At 40.4% G+C, this 13,161-nt stretch overlaps 1 protein-coding gene across 1 annotated transcript in view; it reads right to left on the bottom strand.

Annotated features, from left to right (window-relative positions):
- Positions 1-13,161, bottom strand: part of ANTXR1 (ANTXR cell adhesion molecule 1) — a 197,599-nt gene that overhangs the window by 167,663 nt on the left and 16,775 nt on the right. The window contains exons 2-3 of the mRNA XM_081157157.1: positions 7,482-7,553; positions 3,169-3,240 (exon numbers count right to left, since the gene is read on the bottom strand). Of these exons, the coding sequence (XP_081013283.1) occupies positions 3,169-3,240; positions 7,482-7,553 (144 nt within the window). The remainder of the gene's footprint in view (positions 1-3,168; positions 3,241-7,481; positions 7,554-13,161) is intronic.

Here is a 13,161-nt window from a genome sequence, read left to right as displayed (position 1 = left end):
ACACACAAAAAATAAATAGAAAGATAAAAGTTCTCAGCAGAGAAATAAAAAAATTAAAAACAACCAAATAGACATTTTGGGACTAAAAAACACAGTATCTGCAGTAAAAAATTAAATAAATGAGCTCAATGGCTGAGTGGAGATGACAGAGGAGAGAGTCAGTGAACATGAAGATAGATGGATGGAAATGATATAATCTGAAGAAGAGAAAGAAGAAAGATTGAAGAAGAACTGAACAGGGACATGTGGAATCATATCAAAAGGTCTAATATTTGTGCCATTGGAGTCCCAGAAGGAGAGGAGAAAATGACTAGCATATACAAAATATGCAGCAAATTCCCCAAATTTGGTGAAAGACATAAATTTATGGATTCAAGAAGTTCAGCAAAGCCAAAATAGGATGAACTCAAAGAAAACCATGCTCAGACACTCATAGTCAAACTGCTGAGAATTAAGGATAAAAAATAATCTTGAAAACAGATAGTGAAAAATGGCATATTACACATTAAACAATGAATCAAACAAATTACCAGAGACTGCTTTATAAATTGAAGCAATAATGGTTGTATAGAGGTAGATAAGAAATAGTACATAAAGTGCTTAGCAGATAAAAGACACAAATGATAGTTATTATTCAAACAGTAAATCTACATTTTGTCACATTATATTTATTTTCCATTCTACTTTTTCAACCTTCTCATAGTTTCCCCTATGTGATTTGATCCCCAAGAATTGGATACAAATATACCTTTGATATTATTTCTTTTGATTTACCCCAAATATTTGCTCTTGTTGAAATGAGAGTCTCTGCTAATTCATGTTTTGTTCTTAAACAAGTTTTTAAAACTGTATGTTTCCTCAATTATTACATATAATAATGCATCTTTTACTGTCTTATAGGGATGTTGTGAAGGTCAAATGGGATATAGAAAAAATATATACAAATTCCTGTGACCAACTTAAAACAATGAAAGTCCAGCTTGGACCAGCTTGGAAGTTCTGAAAGCCTAATTCTTTTAGGCTGAAAGTATCCTAGAGAGAGATGGCTTGCCCACATTTTCACATAGGCTGATAAGGTTAGGGATGTGTCAGTAAACCATGTTATGCCTTGTAAGTTGATCCCTAGGTTAGGCTAAGCAGTCACCACATGAAATCCTTACAGCCTTTAGGAAAGCTTTTCTGGCAGTTGTTTGCTACATTAGCAGCCCTTATATATTAAATCTCAAGCAAATGGGAGATTCTAACCTCTGTCTTCTCCTTGGCACAGGAAACTAAGGATAGTGAAGTTAAGGCACAAACAATTAGATTGAAAGTAGGATTCAGATGGGTAATTTGAACTAGCATAACCAAAATGGGTCTGAAAACCTAGGTACCCCATTAGTGTTTATAAATCTGTGACCCTCCCTTTGCCCTCCCCAACTTCCCAGAGGCTGTGAAAATAGCACAAAAAATATCCACAAGGGATGTGATGTGTGAACTTGGTCTCTTGGCCGAACTCTTAGGCATGGAGTAAGTGGAGTCACCATGAAGTAGTGCTAGGCAGCCTCGGGTTGTAGGAAATGTGAGGAATGGGTGAGAGGGAAGTTTTCTCTGAATAAAACACATCTCCGCATAACGGACGCCACCATTCAAAGCCTGAGAAAGATTAGGAGTCTTGAATGTAACCCAAGGACTAGAGACACTTTCTCAGAGCTTCTTAAAATCTTTGGCCAATGTTTAAAAAATGTCACACAGGTTTATTGGGCTTTGTGATTCTCTGTTTATTAACATAAGGCAGCAAAACAGAGTGGGAAAATGTGGGGCCTGCGACCAGTGTGGGTTCTGCTTGGTATCCTTAGGACTAGATGTGGCTTCAGCTTCTCCTTCTGTTAATAAGGAATAAATTCCTATCTTTTTGTTTGTTTTTTAAATCCTCACTGGAGAATATGTTTTAATTGACTTCAGAGAGAGAGAGGAAGGGGAAGAGAGAGAGGAAGGGGAAGAGAGAGAGAGGGAAACATCAGTGTGAGAGAGAAACATCAATCGGTTGCCTCCCATAAGCGCCTCAACCGGGGATTGAACCTGCAACCTAAGTGTGTGCCCTGATTGGGAATTGAACCTGCAACCTTTTGCTGCATGAGTTGATGCTCCTATCAACTAAGCCACCTAGCCAGGGCAGAAACTCCTGATTTTAAAATGGGGTTTCTGTGCATCTCAAATGGCATGCATGCATATAAAAGATACTGCTGAAAGAAAAACAGGATTTGAAAGCATCTAGATGGCACGGAGTATTCTTTTTGTTACAAATGGGAAACAAAGACATAGAGAAAAATGAGGACTAGCCCTGATTTGCTGTGTTGGCGCAAAATCCAGACACCTTACTCCATCCTGTTAGTTAGTTTTAGAGGAAAAATATTATGGAATAAAGTCTTCCTGCCCTCCTTAGACTTAACCGCCTTCCCTTTTTCCAACATGTCCATATATAAGTCCCACATGTGTTCCCCCCATGGTGCTTCTCTCATGGGGACCATTTTACTTTTTAAAGAGTAGACAAAGTATCATTAACTCAAAACTGTCATCTCCACTCTCAATATGCCATCCCAACTGAATAAATGACATCTCTATTATCGATAGTTTTCATCTGCAGGTGGTAAAACCCCAAATAATATTTTTGTTAAGCTATGTTTAACTAATCCTTTTATGTCAACAACATTTTTCCACATCTGATTCAAATTTCCTTTTGTTTTGTGGTATCGTAAACCCTCCCTTTCTATTCCCTGCCTTAGTAATTATGTATTACAATAGTTCAAGTTCTTACTTCTCTCAGTGTGCTTGTTATACGCCTGAAACCTTAACCCACAGAATAAATCTAATTTAAATAAATGTCCCCCAAGAATTGGGTTTGCTAATATTTTGCTCCAAGTTAGCAGGCCAAGTCACCAATCAAATGCAAGATTTACCTTAATGTAATTTAGTCATTTATAAAATTTCACCAACATCAGGAAATTCTATCAAAATCATCGCAGAGTAAACTAGCAGATGGGTCAATGTGCAAAGTTCAAGGCTTAAGTGAAAATAGAGAACTATTAGATTAAAATGACCGATAGGTCAAGGTTGGCAGTAGGGCAGAAATAGGAGAACTACTCAAGAAAAGATGAGCATTTTTATGACAGGGATGGGCATCCTTACCTGTCTTCTGTTAGCTTCATTAGGGTTGTTCCTTGAGTAGAGAAGACAATAAAGGACATTCTTAGCTGTGGGCTGGAAAGGAAAAGAAATTCTATTAGGGCAGATAAAAAGACTGGAATGCTATTTTCTTCCAGGCTTCCTCCTTGCCCTTCCCTTTATATCACAGCAGCCAAAACTGAGGACCTACAACCCAAGGGACTTCCACAGTTGGTGTAAGTATTTAGCCAGCAGCAGAACTGAAGCTATGGACCAAAGAGAAGACCCACGTTGTCTGCCTGGAGGCTGGTTCTGATTTGACACCACCACTCAGTGAGTGCGGATTATAAGGAAGGAAGCTAAAATTCATCACTGCCTGTTCTCTGTCTGAAGAAATGTGTCCCTAGAAGAGGACTGGCCTGCATGGTGTCTATAAAAAGGGGATCCCGATAGATAAAATTTGATAGTGTCTCTGCAGTCGTCTGGTATGTCCTATAAAGGAAGAGAGTGTCTGAGTGTTGTAGCTTGATCCCATCAGCCATTAAGATCACACATGAACTCCTTTTGCTCTGAAAGCAGGATCACGATCAGCTTTTAATTTCTACTTGGCTTCCCAAGGACATTATCCTATAAGTAGAGAATGTCTGATGGGCCACAAGAATATCTAATCCACTTGGTAGTTATACCTCTCATTATTAATGACTACACTGGCATGATTTTAATACGGCTGTACTTAGGAGCTTTGTCAATGTAAAACTGACAAATTTTACATGTTCTGGGAGTCAGAACAACTCTCAGCTAAGGACCAAACATGCTTCTCTGTCTGCGGGATGGACTGTCGGACTGCCGTAGATTCACCAATAGAATGCCATCCTGGGGGGCTCTCTCTGGGCGGCCAGCTGGTTCACGCATCACAGCACCAGCCTATTTCTTCACAATGCAATAACCTCCCAGACCTGATCTGGCTCCAATTCTTATAGTTCTCACTTCCTAAATATTTCTCAAATCTGTCTCTCTTTTTTTCATCTCTTAGCTTAGGAACTTGCCCTCAATTATTTGACCACTGCAGTTATTGCCAAGGGCTGACTTGCGTGTCATCATTCCTTGTTCCACTGTTTCCAGAATTATCTTCCTAAAATAGAAATCAGATTTTGTCAATCATTAGCAATCAAACCTCTAATGGCTCCTACTGCCTCCAGGATAAAGTCTACACTCATTACCTACTATATGTTTGAAGCATTCCTGGAAACCTTTAACATGGTATTTAATGCTTGGTAGGAGCCCAAGCAATACCTAGTGTATTGAATATTGGTTTCTTGAAACAGACTTGGTTTCTCTGTGCATAACAGAGGCTGCCTGTTACTACCTCACCAGTGCTAGCCCAGCAAGATACCATGTCCTGAATAACAATAATAATGATCATATTAATTGTGGCCAAACTTATCAAGTGCTTACTATGTGCCAGGCACTGCTGTAAGTGATTTGCTTGTATTATCTCATTAAACTTAGAACAACTTTATGAAGTCAGTGCTATTATTATTCCTATTTTTACACAAAAGAATATTGAGACCCATTGGGAGAGTGGTGGATCTGGAGCTTAAAACCACACATTCTGATTCTAGAACTTGGGCTCTTAACCACTATAATATTCTGTCTCCCTGATATAGAGTTCGGCTTTTGGAAAGAATAAATTTTATTTTATTTTATTTTTAATATATCTTTATTGATTTTAGAGAGAGGAAAGGAGAGGGAGAGAGAGAGATAGAAACATCAATGATGAGAGAGTCATTGATCGAGCCCACAACCCGGGCATGTGCCCTGACAGGGAATCAAACCCCGATCGCCTGGATACTAGGTCGATGCTCAACCGCTGAGCCACGCCCGGCCGGGCAGAATAAATTTTAAATGTGGGAAATGTAGGTCTCCAAGGGGCCGTTGGAATATTAGTCTGGGCTAGAGACATAATTTGGGAGTTCTCAGCATACTGATGTGAATAAAACTGTTCAAAGAAAGTGTCATCAGTGAGAAGGGATGCGAGCCAAATTTAAAACCAACATCAGCATTTACGGGCTTGGCTCTGGTCAGTGAGACGAAAGGAGAACTAGAAGCCAGAGGAGAGAATTTCAAGGAAAGAGAAATCTGATTCAAAGGAGGCTCCTCTACCCAGCAGAAGCAGCCCTGCAGGGTGCTCACTGGCCCTGTCCCCCAGGGCGCCACTTGGTGCCGTGGGCGAGAGCAAGCAGCTGGCGGGTGGGGATAACAGGCAGATGGCAGTGGGTTAAGGGATGGATAGGAAGTTAAGGACAGAGAGACAGCGAGTCTTTAAGTGTAGCTCAGTGAGAAACTGGTAAAGAAATAGGTTAGTATCTACAGGAAGACATGATCAAGAGATCTGGTGTTTCTCTTTTTTAGACGAGGGGCGGGAGAGATTAGTTTATGTCTATCAATAGTGGAAATGGAGCCAGGGGAAGATAGAGAAAACACAAAAAAGAAATAAAGACATGGAGGAGATTGGAAACAATGGGATAAAACGGACTAAGATTCAGAGATTGACCTGAAACAAGGGGGATACTTGAATCTCAAAGACTGCCACACTTTGAGGAGTTCCACATGCCGGGAGGACCAGAGGAGACGACCAGAAGAAAGTGCCTCGTGGTCTGGGTTAAGCCATGCCAACCACAGTGGTCCTCAGTTTCCTTATCTATAAAATGAGAGGATTTGGATTAAGTGGTCGCATAGCTCTCTGAACCCCTACCTCTAACTTTCTTTGATTCTAAGATACTTAAGTGTCTGGAATTGCTGAAGGAACTGGCGAAGAGAGGTGTCGAGTACCCACTCTAAATCCGGTAATGGGCTAGCTGGTTTGCACATGTTTTCTCCGGTAATTTTTACATGTAAACTAGGGTTCAGCTGAGGTGAGTTAATTACTGTGGTTGCACAATGGAGATTAGATTCAAATCCACATCTGCCCTACTTCAAAGCTTTTCCCAGTAGACTCCTCTGCTGCGGCAGAACAGAAGGCTAGAAGGGCAGAGACACAGGAGATACTGTTGAGTGTCTGGAGGCAGATTTATTTTCTATCACTCCAAAGGATCAATGGATAAAAGCGCAGGAAACGATATTTTGGCTCAATGACCAAAAAACAACAACACTTTTCTGGAAACTGGAATTGTTCAACTGTTGGACTGTTTGCCTCAAAATGCAGCAGTTTCTCACCAGAGCTATTCAAGTTGGGAATGAATGCCTCTTAGGGTACAGAAGTTGGTAGGTTGTTCTTTTCGATTCTAAGTTTCTATGATTCTCTTAACTCTTTTGCATTTAATACCACCAATGTATCTGCTTCTCTCCTTTCTCTCTGCTTTCCCCCACCTTCTCTCCTCTCAGCATCAGTTTTTCTCATTCATCTGGGTTTAGATGCCTCTTCCTGCTGTAGCTTCCAATTTTTGGTATCACGGAGAGGGCACCTCCCTCCAATCAGGCAGGCAGGTACATGTTGAGATCAGCAACCAGCTTTGCAGGGCATACATTTGCCATTATCCTGGTCTCAGAGGAGAACTTGTCTTCTGAGACAAAAGGACTTTATTCAAAAAAGTATATGGGTACTCATATTGGCTGGAAGACTCTACAGAGGCCATCAGCAAGAAAAGAGCTGCCTTAGAATTTACAATTGGAAACAATTGTACCAAAGACCTTGACAGCTGACATCAAGCACCTCCATGAAAGCTATCACACTTGTTTATCCCTTGGAGGCTGCACCTAAGGGGTGAAATGACCTCCTTTCCTTTACTAGTTGGTGTCTATACTTATTACAAAGTGGGACCTCTAAGGTCCCTGCAATGTTTATAGTGACGATGTTTAAAACTGCATTGCCCTCTTGGAGAGTGATGTTAAGAATTCTGCCTGATAGGGCACACAGCTAGTTAGCCAGAAATGAGGGAGTTCCCAGAATGTGAGACTTTCAGTGCTAAAACTGGAAAAGTTCTGGGAAAACTGGGATGGATTGGTCATTTTACGCACACCTTGCACTCCCTCTTAGAATGAGCCAATTGCTTCAGCTTGATACACTGTGCAAGAGCATGTTAATTATCCTTCTAGAAGAATATATTATTCAACAAAGGAGGGACAAAGTGAAAATTTTGGTCTTAAATCAAATTGGGGTCCTCTTGAAAACACAAAGCCAATAGTCATTCTAATATGTGGCAAATATTAAAACAAAGTCTCGTCCAAGATCTGAGAGTCTATCTTTGTCCAAAAGCACTCCCGAAGCAGTTAGTAATCTGTAGAATAGCAAATACTGGCTGGTGTTGCTCATGGCGAACTACACATGTGTTTCTCACCTGATGAACTTATGAGCCAACTGTTCCACAAAGTAATAGATCTCATTCCAGTGGTGCAGCACACTTCCTGATCTAGGAAAATGAAAGCAGACATTACTTAATCAGGTGTTCATTTGTCTTTACCTCTTATCATTTCTCTTCATATTCTATTAATTGATATTCGATCTATCCATTAATTAGGCTCATTATCTGAAACTTCTATAAATTTGGAAATTATTTGAAATGTTAGAGTTCTTAAATTTTTTGTTAAAGAACTCCCTTTACCACACTTCCCACCTCTTCCCACTCCCATGCCACACACTCATACACTAAAAAATGAACAAACCAACCAACCAACCCTGGGCTCAACCAGACTTACAGGTTAGTTTCAAATCTTTAAGAAACTATTTTTTGTGTGCTATTTAAATTATCCCTTTGATACGGGAAAAACAGCAACTCCAATTCATTTAAATGAAATTAGCTTAAACTAGATGCCCAAACAAACACAGATAAACAAACCCCCTCCTCAAAAAAACAGCCCAATTTCATTTATAAGTATAGAGGCAAAATTTCTAAAGAAAATATTAGAAAAATAAATCCAACAAGAATCCAAAAGAATAATAATTAATTAATTGGCAAAGGTTATTTCAGGATGTATCGATAGTTCAACATGTAAGGAAATCTAATGTAACTAGTCATTCTAATAAATAAATTAAAACCACACAGACTTTTATTTATTGAAAAGGAAGCCCTTACCGGAAAAAGAGAGAAATATTCTCTAGGGCACATGAAATTATAGAATTTTAGGTCTGGAAGGGGCTTCTTTATTTCCCAAGGTTGACTTCTGTTTTACCGATACTATTTATTATGGCTTCAGTTTAGCTTATAAGTATTTTCATAGTGCTCGTACTCAATCTGTTGCAGTGACTTCTTAGTAGGTTTCTCTATTCTAACCCATTTTTTTTTTAATTAAAAAATTAGGCAAGTAATGAATAACAAATCATGGAAATTCAAGAATTTTTTTTTTTTTAGCTTGGGGAAAAGAAGGAAAACAAAAAACAGAAGTAAGAAAGTATACCTGAAGAGAACATATCACTTGTAACCCACTCTTTTCTGTAGCTATGATGTCTCTTTGCTTTCACTTAAGGATCTGTTTCAGCTGAGCTCTGCATTTCTGCCTGTCATTCTAATAATTGTTGAGGTTAGAGTTTGTTCCTTTTAGTCTGACATTTTTCTACTGCAAACATTTCCCACTGGTTTCAGATTAATTTTGTTTTTTATGCACTCATTTGCCTTAATTTTAGCTTCTCGAGAGTTATTTGTGGCTATTTTTCTTTGTTTCAGACTATTTTATAGATACTTAAGACAAATCTGTGCAAAGTAGATTTTATGCCTTCCTCTTCATGGTACAATATCCTTAAGAATTCTCATTGAATGTATTCCAGCTCTACAAGGAGAATTTATTTTTCTCTGCCCCATATCTAGACAGATATGTCTGTCAGACAGAATGTTATGGTCCTACAGTGGAAGACTCCGTATCATAAGGATATCATCTCACTTTACCCAAGTTAATCTATAACTTCAATTCTAGGAAGAATTCTGATAGAATGTTTTATAAAACTCCAAAACTGACTTTAAAAATGAAATGAAGATGAAAGGTTTAAGAGTCATCAGGGCAATTATGAAAAAGAAGAGCTAAGCTTGCCCTATCAGACATAACAACCCCGTATGCATGAGACATGACACAATAGCAGAGTCAACAGGGTAGAGCTGAGGGCCTAGACCTCAGCCCACGTGAGGTCTTGCTGTAGAGTGAAAGAAGTGATTCAAATTGAGGAGGAAGAATAAACCCTTCAATTTCTGATGCTGTGATAATGGGTTTCTTACTGGGAAAAGCCAGTTAGATCACGGTCTCATGCCAAATGTAACCCCAGGTGTATTAAAGCCCGATGGGATGACAAAACTTCAAATTCACTGGGCGAGCTACAGAAGATTATTATGTCGTCAGGTTAGTGAAGGGGTTATTCAACCCGACACACAAAGTAGGGATTTTTTTTTTTAAAGAAAAGGATAATTTTGACTACCTGAAGTACCTAAAATTCTGAATTACAAAATATACCATAAACAAGTTCAAAGACAAGAAGAGAGTGAGGGAAAATTTATCTGCAACAAATATAAAAGGCAAAAGATTAGTGTCCAGGATATGTAAATAACCAGTACAAGTAAACATTAAAAAAGCAAACAACAGAAAAATAGACAGATCCGGCAATCCCCTGAAGGATGGTAAATCGGTATTTGAAAAATCATTCAACTTCTCTAGCAAATATAGAATGCATACGGGATGGGCAAAAGAAGGTTTATAGCTGTGAGAATGCAAAACACAGAGCTTATTCTTGCACTATTATTTATTAATTATTGTATTATTTATCTGTAGTACAACTGTAAGCTTACTTTTGCCCACTCCTGTATTTAAATACTTGTTTGGGGACGAGCAAGCAGTTTCATGTGGCAGCAGCGTAGAGCCCACAGATTAGGGGGCAAGGAATTGGGAGATGGGGAAAGGGGTCAGGGTGAGGAGGGTGATGGGGCCGCTTCCTGTCAAAAAGAAACCTTTCCAATAACCCTTTTCCATTCCAGGCTCTCCTTTTTTATACACACCTATCATCTACTTGTGACACTAGACGTCCATGCTAGCAAACTCCTACTCACTCTCCAAGATGCAACTCAGTCTCTGCCTTTGACAACAGAGATGGGGCTCCTTGTCCCTGCACCTTGCTCTCAGGGTACCTTGTGTGGTTCTCAGTCATCATACTCAGATTTTAGGTTGGAACCACTTTTTTCTGAGCTCTTCTTGTGAGGGCCTTAAGGATATTTTCCTCTCCGGCATCTACCTGTTTGCTGAATGGAGGAAAGGAGAGCATGGAGAGGAGAAGCCTCTATTGCTCATGGAAGCTCCTGATCTTTTGCCAGCTGGATATCACCTCTTCCTCTTTTGTTTGGCTAAATACTCTGGGTTTGGGCTTGGATGGCTCCAGCCAAATCCTGTGACCCTATGTGAACCCGAGGAGCCTTCCCAGCTGGGTCAATCATTCTAGAGCACAGCTCCGTGGTGAATGATGATCTATCATCATCAACGATAGATCTTGGAGCTTATACTGGCAGCTGGAGTTCTCCCAAGAGTTTACCAGAACTGCATATCCTACTCCTAGACTTTTAATGCTTTAGAAATCCTCATTCATTAGAATCCCAGATATCATCCGGGACAGGATTCAGTTGTGTACTTTAAATCTTCAAGACTGGTCCTGGCTGCTCTCCTTAGCAGTGGGGTAGATGCTCTGGTCCTGGGGGTCTTGGTGAGGGCCTGGGGGACATGGCCCTATGTTGTGTAAGTGCCTCAGGATAGGCACCACATGACTGACTGACTATAAGCCATGGTCCAATCCAGAATTCTGTAACTCCTTTCCAGGAATCAGGAGAGATCCTTGGACACTGGTCATCTGTGCCCACTTCAGAAATGCAATGTTGTGCTCTGGTGCATATAAGCAGGACAAGTACTATGTGAAGGTTTGGTAACTGAGGGGTACTGTAAGATGCCTAAGGATTTGAGAAGAACCCCCACACCTCCTCCATCCTGAGTTTGTTTTCTTCATCAGTAGAGAAGTTATGCAGTGAGGGGATTACACTGGGAGGGAAGGCAAAATGTTGGTGAAAGAGGAACTTGGACTAGAATTGAGGGACTATTCTTGGCTCTCTGCTTAAGGAGTTGGGGTTTGGAGTAAATCTCTTCTTGGTTTACTACTTCTTTGTTCTTAAGGACTAGCTCTATTTCACAGCCACAAATCAATCTGCATTCTTTTGTTTATCAAACAGGATCATCCAATAATAATTCACTTTCTTTGGTCTTAAAACATTTCATTTTCACTGTTCTTCTGAATAACATGTAAAATTTATACAATTTTGGTATTCATCTGATTTGCTGCTGCTAAATATAGGGAAAGATTCAAGAAATATCCTGGGGTTTTAAGAAAAGTTTAGATTTATCCAGAAAACTTTCTTGTTAATGGGCAGGTGCTGCTGCTTCTTAAGGAGAAAATAAAGTGAGGCCTCCAAGATAAAACTGGAGGTGAGGAGGCATTGACTGGCTTGTTTCTTCCATTCTAACTCTGGTCATAACTGCCCTGTTACTGTTGAGGTTTGTTTCATATTTATACATGATCACTCTTTATACGATTATGTAAGCCTCGATCAAAATATACCCCCTTTGGGACACACTTGAGATGTACATAGCCTGTTCCCTCAAGCATCGAGAGTAAACAATCTTCTAAGATTCTGGGAACAAATTGACTTTGTCTTCTCTGGGTTACCATGAAATCCCAAGGGGCCTCAGCTACTAAAGGGGCAGAATATAGGTTATCTATATCTGCATCTTGGAATCCTTATTACTGAGCCTCCTTACCCACACACGCATGCTCTGTCCTACCCCAAGATCAAGGCACCCCATGGAAAGGGAAAGAGCCCCGGTGGGGGTGCTACTTATATATCTTTAACCCAAAACCCCAGGAGCAAGAGGCCTGCCTGCCTGGTGTCACAGTCCTCACCTCTGCCTCACCACCACCCAATGGCCAGAGTTAGACTTTCTAACCCTAAACTCTAAATACCTTAATCAGACTCCTCCCCTTCTTTCATAGGGATATACGTGCCAAGTCTTTGATTGAGTTTGGACTTCCTGTTAAAACACGCATGCGTCACCTGCAGTCTGCCTTGTAAACAGATTTTCTGGTTTGAAATTTGCCCTAGTAGCTACGCCCAGAATAATCGACCCAGGGTAGTGTGTCCATGTTCAGACCCTTGGCTTCCTCTCAACCCCGAGGACCTAGTTGGACTCCTGGTCACAGCCAGAAGTAGGGTGTTGTTTGGGGAAGTGGCAGAGAGTGGATCCAGTTCCAGCATCTCTCTACCCTACAACGTGTAAACTATCTCATTTATCATACCAACCAGTTTAAGAGTTAATGATCTTCCAATCCTAGTTATGGAATCCTAATGTTCTCTTCAGGCAGTAATGGCTCTCCCAGCCATTATGACCAAAGCACCAAGGTAAAAATAAAAACTCTTTCATAGCACCAATATAAGTAGTACTGGGAAATTTTCCATTGGACTCTGTTGTGGATTTTTTTTTTTTAATTGGATTTAACACACAATTGCTGGGCAAACTAACTATAGTCACAGAGAGTTGAAATGCTTGGTTTAGAAATCAGTGGATGTGAAAGGTCCCTGATATTTGATTCAATTAAATCCTAACTCAAATACAACTCTATCCCCCTGAAGACATCCATGGGCTAGGTATCAGGATGGTGTGGAGGACTCAGGCCCCTTCTTGGCATTTTGTGCTTTGGTTCCTCCCAGGAATTCTGCTTGAACACAGTGTACAGAGTTCTGTGCTCGAAGAGTCTTTCAGTATACCTGGGTCCACTCAAAATCTGAGTCAACACCTTCCCACACCACCTTCTGACTTGGCGTTGACAAGGGCTCCCCAGATCATAGGGAGGCAAAGCCACCAGTCCTCACTACTAGTCCCACAACAAGGTCACTGCTGGGGGAAGCTCCACTGTTTCTTCCTTTTGTTTTCCTATGCCCTCTCCAGTGTTTGGAACATGGCAAGAATTCAACAGCCCTGGCTGGGTAGCTCAGTTGGTTAGAGCGT

This window comes from Miniopterus schreibersii (assembly GCF_964146895.1).
Source record: "Miniopterus schreibersii genome assembly, chromosome: 13".
In the NCBI taxonomy this organism is placed as follows: Eukaryota; Metazoa; Chordata; class Mammalia; order Chiroptera; family Miniopteridae; genus Miniopterus; species Miniopterus schreibersii.
Note: the sequence above shows the minus strand (reverse complement) of the source record. Positions and strands in the feature narration are given on the sequence as shown.